Genomic DNA, 21102 nt, shown 5'->3' on the forward strand with positions numbered 1-21102 from the left:
ATATTGTGTGAGGAAAACATTCAATTTACTTACATTTCATCAAGTGAAACAGCCACAATTAATTTCAGCTCAAAGTTTTTACTCCAATGCTTTCTTCAATCATTGTATGCAGCCTGACATTTTTTCAGAAAAAAATTCAGGACACTATAATTGATGCTCCTTATTATGCTTTATTTTGATTTGAATTAATTTCATTGGAAAGAAAAGTACATCATTATATCATGCATTACCAGAGAGTCTAAAGAATACAAAAATGCCCCCTTCAAGAACACGACTACATAGATTATGCTTAGAGTTAACTTTACCCCTAGATCAAACCACAAAGAAAAAATAAGTGGTGCAATATTTGCCAAAATAATTTTAGCCATTAATGCACTACAACAATCAGCTTAAATCATCGTTATTGTCAATTTCAGTAATATATTTTAAAATTGTTGCTTTTTAGTGACAGATTATTGAGTCATCTTTAAATCAGCAGAAGTCAAGCAGGATCTTTTTATCCAGAGTTATTCTAGTCCACACATTTGGTAGGAGTGCATGAGCAGCTCTCAACGTGCATGTAGTGATGAAGGATCTCGCTGCTATTGGCACACTTCAGCATCACCTCTCGATTCTTTACTGTCTTCTCTCGACAGCAAGAACAGCTGTGGTTCATGATGTTCTTTTCCATCGAATACCTGTGCAGGTTTCCAAGAAAACACCAGTCATATGTGTGTAGCACAGCTGGATGTGAGTTTATCCTAATATACAGTATCCACACAAAGGTCTGGATGCTAAGGCACACTAAAAAAGTGTATGAATTTCTTTGGATACCTGACAAAATATCAAACCAAATGGCTACTGCTTACAAATGATGTTAAAGTGAAAACTAAAATCAAGCTGATTTTTTCTCCTTATATCATAATATTGATAATTATTTAATCTTTATTGCCAAACAATAATATAATAAAATTAAAATAAAACCGTTCACATTATATTATGGTTGACGATCCACATTTCCCAAAGGTTAAGAATTTAAGACCATGTGTGTGATCAATAGGTGTGTAATGCTCTCACATTGATTTGGTGTCACAGTGGCCAGTGCAGGAAGTGACTTCTACATCCTCGATGGAAGTGCAATCATCGACATGCAGACGGGTGACGTTCTTCCCAAGAACACAGTTGCTGGGTTCACCTGAAAGATAATAGAGGCAGGCAGGTAAGCTTGTGACTAAATCTCATGAACAGCACATTCATTGCATTTTAAGTAGTGCCTATTATAATATTTTTTGTATTTACTTAACATAAAATGTGCTACATAAACACAATAGGGTGGACAAAACCATTTTAACATTAAAAAATACTTTGTGTCAGGAAGGTATAAAGTTTATCTTACAGATTTCGCAACATCCATCCATGTCAAATTTAATTGTTCCCTGTAAAGACACAAATAATAGAAAAGAGAACATTATTTACGCATTTCTCAAAATATGGTAAAATCTCTCAAAACATGCATCTAATTTGATCCAATATTGCACGTTCATACTAAAAAGTACATATTTTACTACAAAAAGTTTCTAATCCCAGGTTGAAGTTAACACTGCCATCTAGAGTATTAAAGGAATAATTCACACCATTTTGTCATTAGTTACTCATCCTTTATTACTTTCTTTCTTGTATTCTTGTATGAAACACAAAAGGTGTTGTTTATCGCAGAATTTCCAAGCCGGTCTTTTTTGGACAGTGCACGTGAATGTTGGCCATGGCTGTTCAAACAACAACTTAAATGTTGGCCAGTTCCTCACATATTGTAAAGAAGACTTGGAGTAAGAGTTGTATGGGCTACTTGTAATGTTTTTATGAACCTGACAACCCATGGCCCCTCATCCTCTTTCATTGGTTGGAATAACATGAGGTTAAGTAAATGATGACAGGAATTTTTCCCCTCTTTGATATACTAAAACCCAACTGCAACCTTTTTTTCTTGCCCTGTTAATTGTTTTGAACATTGACCTTAGTCTGGAGAAATATGGGGAAAAATACTTAAGCTCTTGCAGAAAGCAAACAGGCATATAAAATACAAACTGAACAAGTGTGTCATGTATGGAGTTGAATATAGAGATTGTACTTACTGGCTCACAGTACCCTGGATTAAAGTCAGGGCATTTTTTAACGCTCTCCACAATAGCAAACGAGCCATTCACTTTATTGCAGGTAGCAGTCATACATTTGAACTTGTACCCCTCTCGATCCTAAACAAAAAGACAGATACAGTGTAGGCTATATTAGGATTGAAGAATGCAGCAGATTTTTTGTTTAGTGAACTGAAAGAATGAAGAAAAGTTTGAGAATGTACCTTGAGAACATGTCTGGTGTTGTCTGGCGCATCATATATACATTCCACTTGTGTACATGTTCCACAGCACTCTCCAACTTTTTTCACATATGATTGCCCCTGTGTGTAAAAACATGTTTTAGTTTGAAAATTTCACTCCTTTTAAAAACAACCGGGATCGGATTCACAAAACATTCTTGTTTTCAATTTAAGAATTTAGTTAAGAATATTTTGTATTCTTGAAAATAATGTTTTTATAAATCATTGCAAATAACATCTTAAAGTTAACATAACCTCCAACTTGTCTAAAATCCACAGTTAAGATGTGTAATGCATGTATTGTGTAGTTACAAATGTTAAGCATTACCACACTAGCTGCATACAATACATATTTAATTAAAGAAAGCCGTCAATCTGATTACTTGTAGATTATTTGGTTGTATGTAAAAGTTTAGCTGGTAAACATGAAGGCAATATCACCCCTTTAAAATCATGCTGATAGGCTACTTCAGAAAGCGACAGCCATGCAAAATACATCCAGAGCAAGTGTGCCATGCGTGGAGCTAAAGCTAGTGCTTCTACTTACAGGCCCACAGTTAAGTGAACTCAAGTAAGGACATTCTCTTATGCTCTTCTCAGTCACAAGCAAGCCATTAATTTCACGACAGGTAACAGTTTCACATTTGGAATTGTGGACTTCTCCAACCTAACAAAAGACAGACATACTTCGTGAGGATTGAATAAAAGAGCAGATTCTTTGTTTGGGCAACTGAAAGAATGAAGAAAAGTTCAAAAATCTTTTCAGATGTACCCTGAGAGTATATGTAGTGTTGTCCGCCATGTAAGTACAGTTCTTTGGCGCCATGTAAGTACAGTTCTTTGGTACACATGTTCCACAGCATTCTCCTTTTTGTTTCACATATTCAGAGCCCTTGAGGTGCAAAAACAAGTTTGTCATTTTAATAATCACCTTTTCTGCATTTACTACTCAGATTACTTAACTCTACAATGAGTGAAGGGTTGAGGAAAGAGCAAGAGGTGATAACCAGTGATTCTCTTTCTGAGTTCTAGAGGACCAAGAAATGGGTGTGTGAAATTAAGAAGACATCCAAACCAGGATTGCAAATAGTGTGGGAAGGTGAGCAGAGACAACAGGGAGGAAGAGGTCGGTAGAGAGGTACAGGACATACTTTAAATGAAATGGTATGAACAGACAGTATAGCCAAATGTGAGAGAATGTACAGTGACCTTCTATATATTATATATGTTTGGGAGTTTACAGTATAATGTAAATCGGTCACATTCTTATAGTAGAACTACACATGACTGATACTGTAACCATCCAAACTATAATTTGAAAAAATAATTATACATTTATTGTTCGCCTTACTACAAGTGTAAATTTGAATTATTACCTCAGCACAAGGTGCACAGACTTTAGTAAAACATGTCACATTATGTAGATGAGTCTTTAGGTCTTTATCCATTTCACAGTGACATTCCACACAAGGCTCCATAGGGATTTTAACTCCAGGCTAGAGAGAAGAGCAAAGTAAGGAATGTGAACCCAACATTTGTTGTTCACAGTTTAAAAAAAGACGATGGACTTCCTTTATGCCAGAAGCATCATGCCTATCCAAACCCCGTCAGATTTTGTGTATTTGTAATAATTAAATTACATGATTAATGTCAAAAAAAGTCTAAAACAATATGGTACATATGATCCATTCACATTTGCTTCTGTCATCTACCCACCCTCATTCTGTTCAAAGCTTCTCAAAAGGTTATCATTAATGTTAAAATTTCAAATCTGTGAAAATGCAGACCAACATGGTAGAACTGACAAATTAGACCACAGGAAAACATGACATTTAATTTAACAGTGGTTTATGCATTTGTGTCATTTTAGAATAACCCGGCTTTTCCTATCGTATTTAATTAGAGTAAAATAATGAACCTTGCACCTCACCTTGTATTCAGTGTTATTGTACACACAGACGTCTTTGCGAACTGGTCAGAAAAATAAATAATATTAGAAACTGCTTAATAATTCAGTTCAGTAAATCCTGACATACACTCACCTAAAGGATTATTAGGAATACCATACTAATACTGTGTTTGACCCCCTTTCGCCTTCAGAACTGCCTTAATTCTATGTGGCATTGATTCAACAAGGTGCTGAAAGCATTCTTTAGAAATGTTGGCCTATATTGATAGGATAGCATCTTGCAGTTGATGGAGATTTGTGGGATGCACATCCAGGGCACGAAGCTCCCGTTCCACCACATCCCAAAGATGCTCTATTGGGTTGAGATCTGGTGACTGTGGGGGCCGTTTTAGTACAGTGAACTCATTGTCATGTTCAAGAAACCAATTTGAAATGATTCGAGCTTTGTGACATGGTGCATTATCCTGCTGGAAGTAGCCATCAGAGGAAGGGTACATGGTGGCCATAAAGGGATGGACATGGTCAGAAACAATGCTCAGGTAGGCCGTGGCATTTAAACGATGCCCAATTGGCACTAAGGGGCCTAAAGTGTGCCAAGAAAACATCCCCCACACCATTACACCACCACCACCAGCCTGCACAGTGGTAACAAGGCATGATGGATCCATGTTCTCATTCTGTTTACGCCAAATTCTGACTCTACCATCTGAATGTCTCAACAGAAATCGAGACTTATCAGACCAGGCAACATTTTTCCAGTCTTCAACTGTCCAATTTTGGTGAGCTCTTGCAAATTGTAGCCTCTTTTTCCTATTTGTAGTGGAGATGAGTGGTACCCGGTGGGGTCTTCTGCTGTTGTAGCCCATCCGCCTCAAGGTTGTGCGTGTTGTGGCTTCACAAATGCTTTGCTGCATACCTCGGTTGTAACGAGTGGTTATTTCAGTCAAAGTTGCTCTTCTATCAGCTTGAATCAGTCGGCCCATTCTCCTCTGACCTCTAGCATCAACAAGGCATTTCCGCCCACAGGACTGCCGCATACTGGATGTTTTTCCCTTTTCACACCATTCTTTGTAAACCCTAGAAACCCGTCTGGCACCAACAACCATGCCACGCTCAAAATTGCTTAAATCACCTTTCTTTCCCATTCTGACATTCAGTTTGGAGTTCAGGAGATTGTCTTGACCAGGACCACACCCCTAAATGCATTGAAGCAACTGCCATGTGATTGGTTGATTAGATAATTGAATTAATGAGAAATTGAACAGGTGTTCCTAATAATCCTTTATGTGAGTGTATATGCCCATTCAAATTCAATATGTCCATTGAATTTACTTGTAAAGTATGTATACTGTAACAGCAATAATATGAACAATTACTCAGACTACTGGTTTAAATGCAGATGAACTAAAAATCTGAGACTTACCACAGGCTGGACAGCAACTATTATTAGTCGTATTTGCTGACAACTCAAATCCCACATCACATTTCTTCTGAAGACACAGCTCGAAATCACACACTGAATGGGTTGAGATGAAACAGCAAATCATTTAGTCATTTTGTTTTAGTTTGCTATTCAGAATGACTTAAAAACTATTTTCATTTTGACTAACCACAGGTTGGACAGCAGTCATTAATTGTTGTTTTGTATTCTTTGCCACAGGGTTTAATGGTGGGACACTTAACAATCTCTTTCGTAATACCAAAGGTGTCATTGGAGCAGCTGTATATGGTACAGTTAAAGATCCAGGTATTCCCGGGCTACAAAAGATGATCATTAGTGACAGTTAGTTAATGCTAGTTAGTTAATGTAACTACTGTAGTTAATGTAATCCACAACAGAGACATACCAGTCTAGGTAACCCATCAGGGCCCATGCAATCTACAAGGAGGGATTAATACAAAATTAATAAAAGTATGGCATAAAGAGCCTTCATCTATAAACACAGACAGTAAATGAAGTAACATTTCTTACCGCAGTTAGGTGTACATTTATCTGTCGTTGAACTAACTCGATATGTGTTGTTAGGACAGAAACAACCTTCCATGAATGTGTTTTGACAATTTTTGCCTTGGCAATCTTTCTCCACAAACATATCATTGTATCTGGTATTTAAATACAAAAGAAGACTGTTACACACTGTACTATTTGGAGCATTTAGTATTACATTTACTCCACACAAAGATGATGTTATGTCATGACTAGAGATTAGACCATTACCTTGTACTGCAGGTTTGTTCTATTTTAGGCCCACATGCCTTGTAGACTTTGTTACTTGGGCACTTGTATTCTGTTATGGAAACCAACAATTAATAAATTCAGAATCCTCTTATAAGTGGAACTGTGTTAGGTATGTTTACTATATCAACCTAATGAATTGTTGAGTTGAGGAGTATTTAAGTGGAGAATTAAAATTAAAAAATGCCTTAAAAATACTGAAAGAATATACTCTGCTATAAAGTACTGCAATGGTGGGTTAATTTAGCTGTTTTACCGCATAGCCCTTTGAGATCAGCTGAGTTTTTCCAGTCCACACAAACAGACTGCAGGCCGCATTGCTGTGCATAGGCCTCCAGGCTGGTACACGCAACAGACTTATTTTTAAGGGCACACACGTCATATTTGCATGCCTCATAATAGTGTTGATATGGAACAAACTCATGACATTTTTCAAATAATCTGTGAAGAAAATACAAAATTGTGACTTTCAATATTAGCAACAACAAAAAAATGTCAGAGATAAAAAAAAAAACTTAAATGGTCAAATTTTAAAGGACATTGGGGAAATTAGGGACATTCCCTTTAGGGAAATTCATCACGTGATAAAAGTTGAGTTTTTTTTTTTTTTTTAAAGAACCCAAATACTGAAGCTGAATGGGAATTGGTGATGTCAAGCTCCCTAAAGGGATCTAAAACCTGGCAAAATGTGTTTTTAGGCACCATAATTGAATTTAGAGCTTCAGTGGATTCAGATCAAATGGAGGACCTGCACCTAGACACAACCACAACGCATCCTTGAAGTGTCAAGAGAGATTGTCAACTAGACTCTCACTAGACACAACAGCAATCGGCACTGATCCTCAACAAACCCTTCTCCATACCGGTGTGATGACTCCGATCTTAAACCCAATGTAACTGTATAATATTCAAATCCAATCTGACTTCTGACCAATAATGCTGCCTGAATCATAATCAAACACTGATAGTTTGTTCGCCAGAGGAGAACTGGCCCCCCGACTGAGCCTGGTTTTCTCACAAGGTTTTTTCTCCATATATATATATAAATGAACTAAATTGATAACTTTTTACAACAAAATTAAACATCACTTAACTTTCTTAAGCTGGACTGTGATGCTATTTTCTTCTGGAAACAAACTTTGTTGCATTATTTTCCTGTTATCTCTGTAAAGCTGCTTTGAAACAATCTGTATTGTAAAAAGCGCTAAATAAATAAATGTGACTTGAGTGGAGATCAATATTTAAATGTCGTTCTGTCACAGAGTGTTGCTGTATGGTTTCAGAAAATGAAAATGAAAGAATTTAAAAGAAATGTAAAGAAAAGGAATTTAATGCTTAATTCCTATTGACCGATTTTACGAAAAATGTCGTGCATTTTAGGTTTTTTTTTGGAGCTTGACAATACCTGCTGCCCATTCACTTTGAATAGTAGGCCTAATTGTATGGAAAAAGCAGTTCACAGGCGTTGTACATTTCCTTTTGTGTCCAACAGAAGAAAGAGTTTTTGGTAACACTTTATAATAACTGAATGCTATTAATCTTTTGTTAAGCATGAGTAAACAGTTAATTCATCATTTATAAAGCATTAATAGACATTAATAAGCAGTTTATAAATACAGCTATAAACGCTTTTTTTCTTGATTTATAAGCATATCTATAATGCGTTTAATAATTGTATTTTCATACTTTGTTAATGATCAATTAATAATTTCTAAATGAAGTATAGCATTATTTACAAACAAGAGTTGTCAGTCATTCATAAGATCACTTAAGTGTAAGTAAATGTAGTAAATACAGGTAGTTATAAAGCATTTAGTAGTGGTATGTTAACTATTTTGTGAGCTAATCTAAAGTGAGGACTATTCATGCCTTGTAAAGCATTTATAAAGGAGATTTAAAGGCTCATCAATCTTCTAAACAGTAAAATGTAACAAACACAACACAGTGATACAGAACATGGAAATATTTAACAGCCTTTAAATCTCCTTTATAAATGCTTTACAAGGCATGAATAGTCCTCACTTTAGATGAGCTCACAAACATAGTTAACTGACCACTACTAAATGCTTTATAACTACCCGAATTAACCCTGAATTACAGCATAAATACATGTTAATAAAGCATTTATTAACACACTAAGTAACCATCACTATATGTCTGAATAATAAGATGTATGAATGTACATTTAAATAGTTTATTAATCATTTACTTACACGTTCTAAGTAATCTTATGAACCACTGAAAACTCTTAAATAACTGGTTTATAAAAAATGCAATTATTCATTTAGAAATAATAAATTGATCATTAATAAAGGATGAAAATGCAATTATTAAATAAACTATAGATATGCTTGTAAATCAAGAAGAAAGCATTTATAGCTGTATTTATAAACTGCTTATTAATGTCTATTAATGCTTTATGAATGATGAATTAACTGTTTACTCATGCTTAACTAATGATAATTAGCGTGTAGTTATTATAAAGTGTTACCGAGTTTTTAGAATGACAGTATTTTCATTGTTTGGGTGAAATATTCCTTTAAAACACTGCAAAACTACAGTATATCACGGTTTAATAATATAAAGTTTAATAATGCTACTCAGTGTTACAAACAAACTACATTATGTCATAAATGAAATTTGTCACAAGCTCTGTTCCAAAACATAGTGAGCTGCCTTGCTACCACATTGTAACAGTCAGGGTCAGATCAGAATTGTTTTTATTTATTTATTTTTATTTTGAGGTGGTGGGGTGGTATAAAAAAAAGGAGAGTAAATAGTCTGAAATCATTGTCAGGAATGGTCAACAAGCAAAATGTCTTGCTAAATGTGGCCAAAAGGCATAGGCAGCATGATTATATAACTTCTGGAGTCAGAAGCATGCGTATGCCTGCGTAAGCAGCTTGCTAAGTGTTGGAATAGAGCTATTATGCAGTTACAATTATATTTTGAAAGATTAAAGTTTTGGCTTTGCCTTACTTTCCCTTGATGAGTTCACAGGCATGGTTCACTTCCGGTGTACAGGTTGGTGGAGGTGTAGTTACATTAGGAGGATTGCATCCTGGGGGTACCATCCACAACTGTGCCATGTGTTCGCAAGATTTGTCAATTGTTCCATTAGGGAGCCTGCAATCATTTGCTGTGCTATTGTCACAAACCCCTTAAAAAAAACAAGTCAACTGTAGTTAGAAAAACTTGAATTAGGCTATACTAGATCAAAGATAATGATCTTTGTACAAGTTCAACGGATAAGTTCAACAACAAATTTATTTAACACTGTCATTTTACAAGTGTCAAGTCTTCGTATTTAGCAAGGAACCTGGGTGTGCTCTCTGATACCAATCTATCATTTGAAAGCCACATTTCTATCTGTAAAACCCCATTCTAACATCTTAAAAATATATCTAAATTTTGACATAATTGTCATGCTCTCAACACTCAAATAATTAAGCCTTTTAAAGATTTACACATTTCAATTAATAGTAAAATTCCATTGAACTGAATAATATACTTACACATTTCAATTGATTAAGGATTGTTAAATTGTTCAATTAAAATATGTAAGGATTATTCAGTTCAATTTGATGGAATATTACTTTTAATTACAATGTATAAATCAACAAAAAAAGGCATAATTTTTTTTGTTGAGTGAATGACAAATGCGGAACAGTTAGTTCATGCATTCATGAACTCAAGCCTAGATTATTGTAATGCTCTACTGGGTAGTTGATAATACCTAGAATATCACCTGCAGGCGCTATTTCATATTTAGCACCTAAACTTTGGAACAGTCTTCCTAGCATTGTTCAGGAAGCAGACACACTCTTGTCAGTTTAAATCTAGACTAAAAACACATCTCTTTAACCTGGCATACACATAACACATTATCTTTTTTCTTTTTTCAAATCAGTTAGATGATTGTTAGGCTGCATAGATTAGGTCAGCCGGAACTGGGAACACTTACTATAACAACTGATGTACTCGTTACATCATAAGAAGAATGATATCTACACTATTAGTCTGTCTATCTCATTCTTATCCCGCATAAAGGTGACTTGACTTAAGATCTGTACTCACCACATTGTCCCTCAGTATTACCATGGAAGTACGAGAATGGGAGTTTGACAGAGACAGCTAGATTACTGACTAAAATCTCAACTTTTATATCAGACACATTCACTAGCACTGCAATGTCAGTTGTGCTGATGATTATATCTCCCAGCTGGGAGGTTGGTGTTATCATTAAATCATTAACATAGACCTGTGAGAAACAAAAGGCATTTTGGAGTTATGATGAATCATGTTCTAGAATATTATGTTATTTTGCCATGAACAACATGACAGCACTGGTTCTCAACTGGTGGGTTGAAGTCCGTTAAATTAATCTAAAGTCTATTAGTATTTTGACAGTTGTGGACAGCAGAGAAATACAATGCTAAATAGTTTGCGTGAAAAGCAAATAATAATAAAATGCAATGAACTGTATTATGTGTAATTAAGAAAGTATAAGTAACCTCACCACCTTTTAAAAGAAAGAAAATGCTTTCCAAATAAGGCAGATGCTAAAATGGATGTTATGTGACCGACCCAGATTCTTGATGGTGGTTAGTTAATCATGAACAAAATTATTCAGGGTAAAAGAATTTACAACCCATTTACATTAAATATGGTTTCATATGAAATGATGAACGGGCTTGTGTGGTCCACATTGTTTTTTATGCAGTGAACAACGGCCTGCAAGCTGTGGTCAGATTTATTGGAACCTTTGGTAAATATGATCAAAGGCAGTGAAAGTAAATCTGCATTGTTAAAAAAAAAATCACAAAAAATCTTAGCTTTCAACAAGTAAAACAAATGAAAGTGGGCTAAAAATCACATTATCAAATAACTGTGTTTCTCCAAAACGTTGGCCACAGTTATCGGTATTATTATAAAAAATATCTTTGAAGTATTTTCCCATTCATATTTACATTTTTAGTTAGGGTAGTAACATGAAATTGTCCAGCCATGACCTCTTGTTTCACAGGATATGAGGAAACACAAAGGCCAAATTCTCTTAATCATCTATCACAGTTCTGATGTGCAGTAAAAGATTGTTGAGCTTCACAAAGTAGAAAGTGGCTGTAAGAAAATAGCTAAAGCATTGAAAATCCCCATTTCCATCACCAGGGAAATAATTAAGAATTTCCAATCACCAAAAAATACTATGAATCTGCCTGGAAGAGGATGTGTCTATATTGTCTTAATGCAAGGCATGGAGGATAGTTTAAGTGGCAAAAGACTCTCCAAGGATCACAGCTGGAGAATTCCGAAAACTAAAAAATGATGAGCTTTTTGGCAGCAAACACACACGTGTGTTTAATTAAATATACTGCTGTATCTTTAATGCTGAGGGGCTGGATATCTTGTTCAGATATTTGGCATCATAGGTTCTATCAAATACCAACAGATAAAAAAAAAAACCTTATTGCCTCTGCTAGAAATTATATATTGGGCCGTGGTAGGGTTTTCCATCAGAATGATCAAAGGAAACATCAAAATCAACAAAACAACAACAACAGTAAATTGGTTACTGACTACAAAATTAAGGTTCTGCCATGGCCACCCTAGTCCCGACCTGAACCGAACCGTAATAGAAAACCGTAATGTTTTTTAACCGTAATGTTTTTTTTAAGTAGTCATGCCACTCACCTGGACTTTAGTAGTGTTGCTTGTCAGCTTGATTTTATAGGATTTGTAGTTCACAATGACATATTCTGGGCAGGCAAGATTTTTTTTAACATCACAATAAAAGTTTTTAACATGGACACTGATATTGTATCTTGGGATAATTTCTTGGAACAGAACATATGTGCAGTTTCCTTGGAAAGTATAATAATATCCATCAAAGGTTGTGTAATGAGGGTCACCCCAGCTGTTGCATCTACCTGTTGTTTGAGAAAAAACATTTAAAACAAAGTTTAAATATAATGCATTGGAAAAGACAATATTAATATTTTTTTGTTTTTATATTACCATTAGGAATAATATTAATAATAATACAATTTAGCTGAGCATAGATTAAACTCACATTCACACTCATACTTGCAGCAGGAGCCATTGTTATAATACACTTTCTCAGGTGGAAATCCATTGACACAGTAAAAATTGGTTTCATCGATTGGGTCACACTGTATAGGGATTGAGTTGCACAGTTAAAAGTGTACATAAATAAACAAATATTAATTAATATAAAATATAAAATTAATATATAAAGACAAAGACGATATGTAGGTAGTTGACGAGTAGCCTATGGGACATCATACTTTGCTACACGTCACTTCACGTAGATTTACATAAGCTATAAACTGAACTCTAGTTTTACAAAATACTAAACAATAGGCCTGGGACAAAAAATCGATTCACCAAATTATCGCGCTTTTTTTGTTTGAATTGCTTTATTTTTTTTCTTTGTTTATAGATGAGGTTGGTAGAAGTTAGCCACTTTTGTTCCAACAGAGTATGAAATGTGTCGTTAATAAGTGTTAAGTACCCTGGAAATCCAGAGTTCTCGCGATAGCACAATTTGAATTTGCTCAGCGAGTTACTCTGGCATCGAGTAATGATGCTTATTAACTATGCCCTTGTAGCCGAGCTGCACCAATCACATCGGTGCATCTGATATAGGCGGTCCAGAGGCAGGCTAAACAGATGACGACTGCGCTGTGACGTCGAAGTCATTAAAAGAGGAACAGAAGACGATGCTTGAATCGTTCCTTTGCAAGAAGGACGTTTTTGCTGTTTTGCCGACCGGATATGGCAAGAGTCTAATCTACCAGTTAACTCCAATGGTAGCTAAGCGTATGGGACGTATTGTTGTGATTGGTCGTAGTGTTATCCAATTGCGTCCAGTGAGAATTTCAAATGCAGAGATGGAATGCACTGAAAAGCCCTCGCGCTACTCATATGCGGAGTGAGAGACAAGACAATAGAGCATGATTAATGACTGTGATTTCCCCAGGTGATCTTCTTCCAATTTGTCTGTCTGTTAAACCTTTGACAAAATCAAATCGCAACATTTTTTAAATGCAATACATTGCAATATCGAATCACAATACTTGTAGAATCGCAATTCTTGAAAAAAAAAAACGCAAATCATATCGTATCGGCACCCAAGTATCATGATAGTATCGAATCGGTAGATAGATGGGGTATCGTCCCAGCCCTACTAAATATCATTATACATTAACATTATATAGTATTCAGTCATTGTATTTTGCTGTGCTTAATAAGATAATTTAATTACATTTTCATTAATTTTTTTAGTTGTTAGCACTCCTGTTCTCATCTGTTAGAACACTGCTATGCTTTTGCTAGGGTTCTTCCTAGGAGCTTACTAGCCCAAATCAAAATAACAATCATTTTAGATCTTAAAGCTGCAGTCCGTAGTTTTTCCTCTTTGTTGCCATCTCTGTTCGAAATCTGCAATTGCAGTTATTCGCGGAATTATCAACTTTACATAGGTTGTGCCTCGGCACGGCACAGCGCGGATGAATTCAATGTTTTGAGGAGAATGTGCGGCTGTCAGTCACCACGCTGGTGTGGATACTTGCATTCGGAATCACAGATTCTACTTTTTGGAAGTATGACCAACATAAGAATTTTCACCAGAAAATGTCATCTGAACAAGTAAGGGGGGAAAGGCATTGCAGTAAATCACACTGATTATATCTAACGATCGCTTATCATATCATGTCAAACTGTGCAAATTATACTTTGTTCTCAAATTGTTAATGTTAACAACATCAGCATTGCGTGACTACATTTATCCCCTTCCGATATTATCCTTGTTTTCACATGGGCCGGTTGCAGTCTCTTTTTTTCTGTAGCCACTCCGAAGTCCGAACTAAGTCTTTTGCATTTTACAACGGGTAAATCTCCAGTTGTCACTGGTAATTGTCGTTTGAACCTTTCTGGATCCGCTATCAAATTGATACGTTTAATTATATCAAGTGCTGTGAGAAAAGGCTATAAATCTCCACCTCTAACATCCTCACACACAATATAGCCTACTAGCCGAGACACCTTCTTTAAGTGTACAGATGTCACGTAATGACGCAAAGACATGCTCGAATTTCCCGCGGAAATCCACCAGTACCACTGGAATTAAAAACATTATTACAAGCTTACCGTTTTAAAATCGAGCTAAGGCAAGCAGATAGTTTTGAACACTGGCTGGTTATGTACTTGCTCCCAAAATTATTTTGGATAATTTTTCACCCAAAAAAGTTACGGAATGCAGCTTTAAATCTGACTAAGGTGCCTCCTTTACTGTAAATCTATGACATTTGTAATTGAATTTGCTTAGAAAGAAATAGCACATTCTCATCCAATAGCACTCCTCAGAAAGGGCATAATTTAAGGCCTTATTCATGTCTGAAGCCCAAAAGTTGTGGAACAAGCCACACATTGAAAATATAGTTAGGGTTAGGGATTTGTTCAAATCCTCAGTATTGAGAGAAGACAGCACTAGGTGCTAGGCCAACACAGATTTGGTGCTTAGCCCAATAATACAAGTGTGTTTATTTTCTGATTAGGTTACCTCTGGGTTACATGGGGTGGTACTACTGCTGGTTGTGGAGTGTGAAGAAGACTCCGTCGAAGAAATACCAGGTGTAGTTTTGGATTGTGTCTCCTTGAATTCTGTTGTTCCAGTAGTTGTTGTATTGGTGGAAGTGGTCGTAGGTGTCTTTGTCGATGTTGGTGTTGTATGAATTCTAGGTGTTGTTTCTGTCTCTGTAGATGTTGTTGTAACAGTAGTTGTTCTAGTGGTGGAAGTGGTTGTAGGTGTTTCTGTTGATGTTGTTGTAGAAGGTGTTGGTTTCGTCTCTGTAGACGTTGTTGTTCCAGTAATTGTAGTGGTGGAAGTGGTCGTAGGTGTCTCTGTTGTTGTTGTAGAAGGTGTTGTTTCTGTCTCTGTAAAGGTTACAGTAATTGTTGTAGGGGTGGAAGTGGTTGTAGGTGTCTCTGTTGATGTTGTTGAGGAAGGTGTTGTTTCTGTCTCTGTAGATGTTGTTGTTACAGTAGTTGTTGTGGTACTGGAAGTGGTTGTAGGTGTCTCTATTGATGATGTTGAGGAAGGTGTTGATTCTGTCTCTGTAGATGTTGTTGTTTCAGTAGTTGTTGTAGTACTGGAAGTCGTTGTAGGTGTCTCTGTTGATGATGTTGAGGAAGGTGTTGTTTCTGTCTCTGTAGATGTTGTTGTTTCAGTAGTTGTTGTAGGTGTCTCTGTTGATGTTGTTGAGGAAGGTGTTGTTTCTGTCTCTGTAGATGTTGTTGTTTCAGTAGTTGTTGTAGGTGTCTCTGTTGGTGTTGTTGAGGAAGGTGTTGTTTCTGTCTCTGTAAAGGTTACAGTAATTGTTGTAGGGGTGGAAGTGGTTGTAGGTGTCTCTGTTGATGTTGTTGAGGAAGGTGTTGTTTTCGTCTCTGTAGATGTTGTTGTTTCAGTAGTTGTTGTAGGTGTCTCTGTTGATGTTGTTGAGGAAGGTGTTGTTTCTGTCTCTGTAGATGTTGTTGTTTCAGTAGTTGTTGTGGTAATGGAAGTGGTTGTAGGTGTCTCTGTTGATGTTGGTTTTGTAGGAGTTGTAGAAGGTGGTGTTTCTGTCTCTGTAAATGTTGCTGTTACAGTAATTGTTGTAGGGGTGGAAGCGGTTGTAGGTGTCTCTGTTGATGTTGTTGAGGAAGGTGTTGTTTCTGTCTCTGTAGATGTTGTTGTTTCAGTAGTTGTTGTAGGTGTCTCTGTTGATGTTGTTGAGGAAGGTGTTGTTTCTGTCTCTTTAGATGTTGTTGTTTCAGTAGTTGTTGTTGTACTGGAAGTGGTTGTAGGTGTCTCTGTTGATGTTGTTGAGGAAGGTGTTGTTTCTGTCTCTGTAGATGTTGTTACAGTAGTTGTTGTGGTACTGGAAGTGGTTGTAGGTGTCTCTGTTGATGTTGTTGAGGAAGGTGTTGTTTCTGCCTCTGTAGATGTTGCTGTTACAGTAGTTGTTGTAGTACTGGAAGTGGTTGTAGGTGTCTCTGTTGATGATGTTGAGGAAGGTGTTGATTCTGTCTCTGTAGATGTTGTTGTTTCAGTAGTTGTTGTAGTAATGGAAGTGGTTGTAGGTGTCTCTGTTGATGTTGTAGGAGTTGTAGAAGGTGTTGTTTCTGTCTCTGTAGATGTTGTTGTTACAGTAGTTGTTGTAGTACTGGAAGTGGTTGTAGGTGTCTCTGTTGATGATGTTGAGGAAGGTGTTGTTTCTGTATCTGTAGATGTTGTTGTTACAGTAGTTGTTGTAGTAATGGAAGTGGTTGTAGGTGTCTCTGGTGATGTTGGTGTTGTAGGAGTTGTAGAAGGTGTTGTTTCTGTCTCTGTAAATGTTGCTGTTACAGTAATTGTTGTAGGGGTGGAAGTGGTTGTAGGTGTCTCTGTTGAGGTAGTTGAGGAAGGTGTTGTTTCTGTCTCTGTAGATGTTGTTGTTTCAGTAGTTGTTGTAGTACTGGAAGTGGTTGTAGGTGTCTCTGTTGATGTTGTTGAGGAAGGTGTTGTTTCTGTCTCTGTAGATGTTGTTGTTACAGTAGTTGTTGTAGTACTGGAAGTGGTTGTAGGTGTCTCTGTTGATGTTGTTGAGGAAGGTGTTGTTTCTGTCTCTGTAGATGTTGTTGTTTCAGTAGTTGTTGTAGTAATTGAAGTGGTTGTAGGTGTCTCTGTTGATGTTGTAGAAGGTGTTGTTTCTGTCTCTGTAGATGTTGTTGTTACAGTAATTGTTGTAGTAGTAGTGGAAATGGTTGTAGGTCTCTCTGTTGATGTTGTTGTAGAAGGTGTTGTTGTTGCAGAAGATATTGTAGTTGTAGCAATAGAAGTGGTTGTAGAACAATCACTTTTCCTGCAACATACACGAATTTCATAGTTATGACAATATGGTTTCATTTTACGTGCATTTTCTTTATTTGAACATTTCAGACCATATGATGCATTGCAATGCACGGTTTGCTGCAATTCTTTCAAAGGCTTTTCTGGATAATCTACTGCCCTGCATTCAATTTCTTCTGGTTTCTGACAGGTTATTTTTTCTGAAGTCCACAAAGCATCAATGGATTCAGTTTCCAATCCTTGTGGTCCTGTGCTGGGTTTGTTGCTGTCAAACCAGTCCGACCAGTCTGACAACTTACAACAAAACGTAGGTGTTATTGCACCAGTTGTAGATAGGGTTTGTGTTGATGTAGGTGTCGATGTTCGAGTACTTGGTGTAGTAGTAGATGTGATTGTAGATGTCTCTGTTGACGTAGATGTTGACCAAACAATGGGTGGTGTTGTACCAGTAGTTGTACTAGTTGTAGATGGTGTTTCTGTTGATGTAGGTGTCGAGGTTCCAGTAGTTGGTGTAGTAGTAGATGTGATTGTAGGTGTCTCTGTTGATGTTGTTGAGGAAGGTGTTGTTTCTGTCTCTGTAGATGTTGTTGTTTCAGTAGTTGTTGTAGGTGTCTCTGTTGGTGTTGTTGAGGAAGGTGTTGTTTCTGTCTCTGTAAAGGTTACAGTAATTGTTGTAGGGGTGGAAGAGGTTGTAGGTGTCTCTGTTGATGTTGTTGAGGAAGGTGTTGTTTTCGTCTCTGTAGATGTTGTTGTTTCAGTAGTTGTTGTAGGTGTCTCTGTTGATGTTGTTGAGGAAGGTGTTGTTTCTGTATCTGTAGATATTGTTGTTACAGTAGTTGTTGTAGTAATGGAAGTGGTTGTAGGTGTCTCTGTTGATGTTGGTGTTGTAGGAGTTGTAGAAGGTGTTGTTTCTGTATCTGTAGATGTTGCTGTTACAGTAATTGTTGTAGGGGTGGAAGTGGTTGTAGGTGTCTCTGTTGAGGTAGTTGAGGAAGGTGTTGTTTCTGTCTCTGTAGATGTTGTTGTTTCAGTAGTTGTTGTAGTACTGGAAGTGGTTGTAGGTGTCTCTGTTGATGTTGTTGAGGAAGGTGTTGTTTCTGTCTCTGTAGATGTTGTTGTTACAGTAGTTGTTGTAGTACTGGAAGTGGTTGTAGGTGTCTCTGTTGATGTTGTTGAGGAAGGTGTTGTTTCTGTCTCTGTAGATGTTGTTGTTTCAGTAGTTGTTGTAGTAATTGAAGTGGTTGTAGGTGTCTCTGTTGATGTTGTAGAAGGTGTTGTTTCTGTCTCTGTAGATGTTGTTGTTACAGTAATTGTTGTAGTAGTAGTGGAAATGGTTGTAGGTCTCTCTGTTGATGTTGTTGTAGAAGGTGTTGTTGTTGCAGAAGATATTGTAGTTGTAGTTGTAGCAATAGAAGTGGTTGTAGAACAATCACTTTTCCTGCAACATACACGAATTTCATAGTTATGACAATATGGTTTCATTTTACGTGCATTTTCTTTATTTGAACATTTCAGACCATATGATGCATTGCAATGCACGGTTTGCTGCAATTCTTTCAAAGGCTTTTCTGGATAATCTACTGCCCTGCATTCAATTTCTTCTGGTTTCTGACAGGTTATTTTTTCTGAAGTCCACAAAGCATCAATGGATTCAGTTTCCAATCCTTGTGGTCCTGTGCTGGGTTTGTTGCTGTCAAACCAGTCCGACCAGTCTGACAACTTACAACAAAACGTAGGTGTTATTGCACCAGTTGTAGATAGGGTTTGTGTTGATGTAGGTGTCGATGTTCGAGTACTTGGTGTAGTAGTAGATGTGATTGTAGATGTCTCTGTTGACGTAGATGTTGACCAAACAATAGGTGGTGTTGTACCAGTAGTTGTACTAGTTGTAGATGGTGTTTCTGTTGATGTAGGTGTCGAGGTTCCAGTAGTTGGTGTAGTAGTAGATGTGATTGTAGGTGTCTCTGTTGATGTTGTTGAGGAAGGTGTTGTTTCTGTCTCTGTAGATGTTGTTGTTTCAGTAGTTGTTGTAGGTGTCTCTGTTGGTGTTGTTGAGGAAGGTGTTGTTTCTGTCTCTGTAAAGGTTACAGTAATTGTTGTAGGGGTGGAAGAGGTTGTAGGTGTCTCTGTTGATGTTGTTGAGGAAGGTGTTGTTTTCGTCTCTGTAGATGTTGTTGTTTCAGTAGTTGTTGTAGGTGTCTCTGTTGATGTTGTTGAGGAAGGTGTTGTTTCTGTAGATGTTGTTGTTTCAGTAGTTGTTGTGGTAATTGAAGTGGTTGTAGGTGTCTCTGTTGATGTTGGTTTTGTAGGAGTTGTAGAAGGTGTTGTTTCTGTCTCTGTAGATGTTGTTGTTACAGTAATTGTTGTAGTAGTAGTGGAAATGGTTGTAGGTGTCTCTGTTGATGTTGTTGTAGAAGGTGTTGTTGTTGCAGAAGATATTGTAGTTGTAGTTGTAGTAATAGAAGAGGTTGTAGAACAATCACTTTTCCTGCAACATACACGAATTTCATAGTTATGACAATATGGTTTCATTTCACGTGAATTTTCTTTATTTGAACATTTCAGACCATATGATGCATTGCAATGCACGGTTTGCTGCAATTCTTTCAAAGGCTTTTCTGGATAATCTACTGCCCTGCATTCAATTTCTTCTGGTTTCTGACAGGTTATTTTTTCTGAAGTCCACAAAGCATCAATGGATTCAGTTTCCAATCCTTGTGGTCCTGTGCTGGGTTTGTTGCTGTCAAACCAGTCTGACCAGTCTGACAACTTACAACAAAACGTAGGTGTTATTGCACCAGTTGTAGATGGTGTTTGTGTTGATGTAGGTGTCGATGTTCGAGTACTTGGTGTAGTAGTAGATGTGATTGTGGATGTCTCTGTTGACGTAGATGTTGACCAAACAATGGGTGGTGTTGTACCAGTAGTTGTACTAGTTGTAGATGGTGTTTCTGTTGATGTAGGTGTCGAGGTTCCAGTAGTTGGTGTAGTAGTAGATGTGATTGTAGGTGTCTCTGTTGATGTTGTTGTAGTAGGTGTTGTTTCTGTCTCTGTAGATGTTGTTGTTACAGTAGTTGTAGTAGTAGTGGAAGTGGTTGTAGGCGTCGCTGTTGGTGTTGTGGAAGGTGTTGTTTCTGTCTCTGTAGATGTTGTTTTAGTAATTGTAGTTGTTGTAGAAGTGGTTGTAGGTGTCGCTGTTGATGTTGTGAATGTTTCTATACACATTTCTGGACAACATGCAACACACTTCATGGTCATCTCATTCAGATATGGCTTATCTAAAGGGCACTTAGGAAAACATCCTAGTTTAATAAAAGGAAAGCAGAAATAGACAAAAAAGAGACTTGGTTATTGACAGGTCATATGGGGATTAAAAAAAAATGTTTATTATAGCGTTGCAACAACTATCTATAAGCTATCTAGTATAATTTTAAAAGGGACTTATTATGTAAAATTCACTTTTATAAGGTGAACACAGATGTGTGTCCACAGTGTGTGTAAACAACCAGCCTATAATGGTAAAAACCCACCCAATACTTTTTTGGAATCCTCATAGATCATTTTCAATCTCTCAGAACAAACTGTTTCAAATTTCCCCCTACTCCTACGTAAGAGTAAGGAAACTCCGCCCACGACAGGTGATGATCTGCCCTTTAGCATAGATCCCGCCCTGAGTGAGAAGCTGCAGTCCCCCATTACTCTTTACCTTCTGTTTC

The 21102-nt window shown here is 36.9% G+C and overlaps 1 protein-coding gene across 1 annotated transcript in view; it reads right to left on the reverse strand.

The window, feature by feature from the left end:
- Positions 1 to 511: 511 nt before the first annotated feature.
- The window catches only part of LOC130073692 (mucin-2-like), a 33850-nt gene continuing 13259 nt past the window's right edge, over positions 512 to 21102 (reverse strand). The window contains exons 27-47 of the mRNA XM_056239251.1: positions 17308 to 20688; positions 15080 to 17121; positions 12569 to 12668; positions 12190 to 12425; positions 10576 to 10759; positions 9478 to 9658; positions 6755 to 6939; positions 6481 to 6550; positions 6235 to 6365; positions 6110 to 6141; positions 5873 to 6020; positions 5686 to 5778; positions 4284 to 4324; positions 3730 to 3849; positions 3126 to 3245; positions 2901 to 3020; positions 2336 to 2434; positions 2112 to 2231; positions 1376 to 1415; positions 1057 to 1174; positions 512 to 677 (exon numbers count right to left, since the gene is read on the reverse strand). Coding sequence (XP_056095226.1) covers positions 512 to 677; positions 1057 to 1174; positions 1376 to 1415; positions 2112 to 2231; positions 2336 to 2434; positions 2901 to 3020; positions 3126 to 3245; positions 3730 to 3849; positions 4284 to 4324; positions 5686 to 5778; positions 5873 to 6020; positions 6110 to 6141; positions 6235 to 6365; positions 6481 to 6550; positions 6755 to 6939; positions 9478 to 9658; positions 10576 to 10759; positions 12190 to 12425; positions 12569 to 12668; positions 15080 to 17121; positions 17308 to 20688 — 7727 coding nt within the window. The remainder of the gene's footprint in view (positions 678 to 1056; positions 1175 to 1375; positions 1416 to 2111; positions 2232 to 2335; positions 2435 to 2900; positions 3021 to 3125; positions 3246 to 3729; positions 3850 to 4283; positions 4325 to 5685; positions 5779 to 5872; positions 6021 to 6109; positions 6142 to 6234; positions 6366 to 6480; positions 6551 to 6754; positions 6940 to 9477; positions 9659 to 10575; positions 10760 to 12189; positions 12426 to 12568; positions 12669 to 15079; positions 17122 to 17307; positions 20689 to 21102) is intronic.

Source organism: Rhinichthys klamathensis, unplaced genomic scaffold (genome assembly GCF_029890125.1).
Source record: "Rhinichthys klamathensis goyatoka isolate OS25496 unplaced genomic scaffold, OSU_Roscu_1.1 h1tg000557l_1, whole genome shotgun sequence".
Lineage (NCBI taxonomy): Eukaryota > Metazoa > Chordata > Actinopteri > Cypriniformes > Leuciscidae > Rhinichthys > Rhinichthys klamathensis.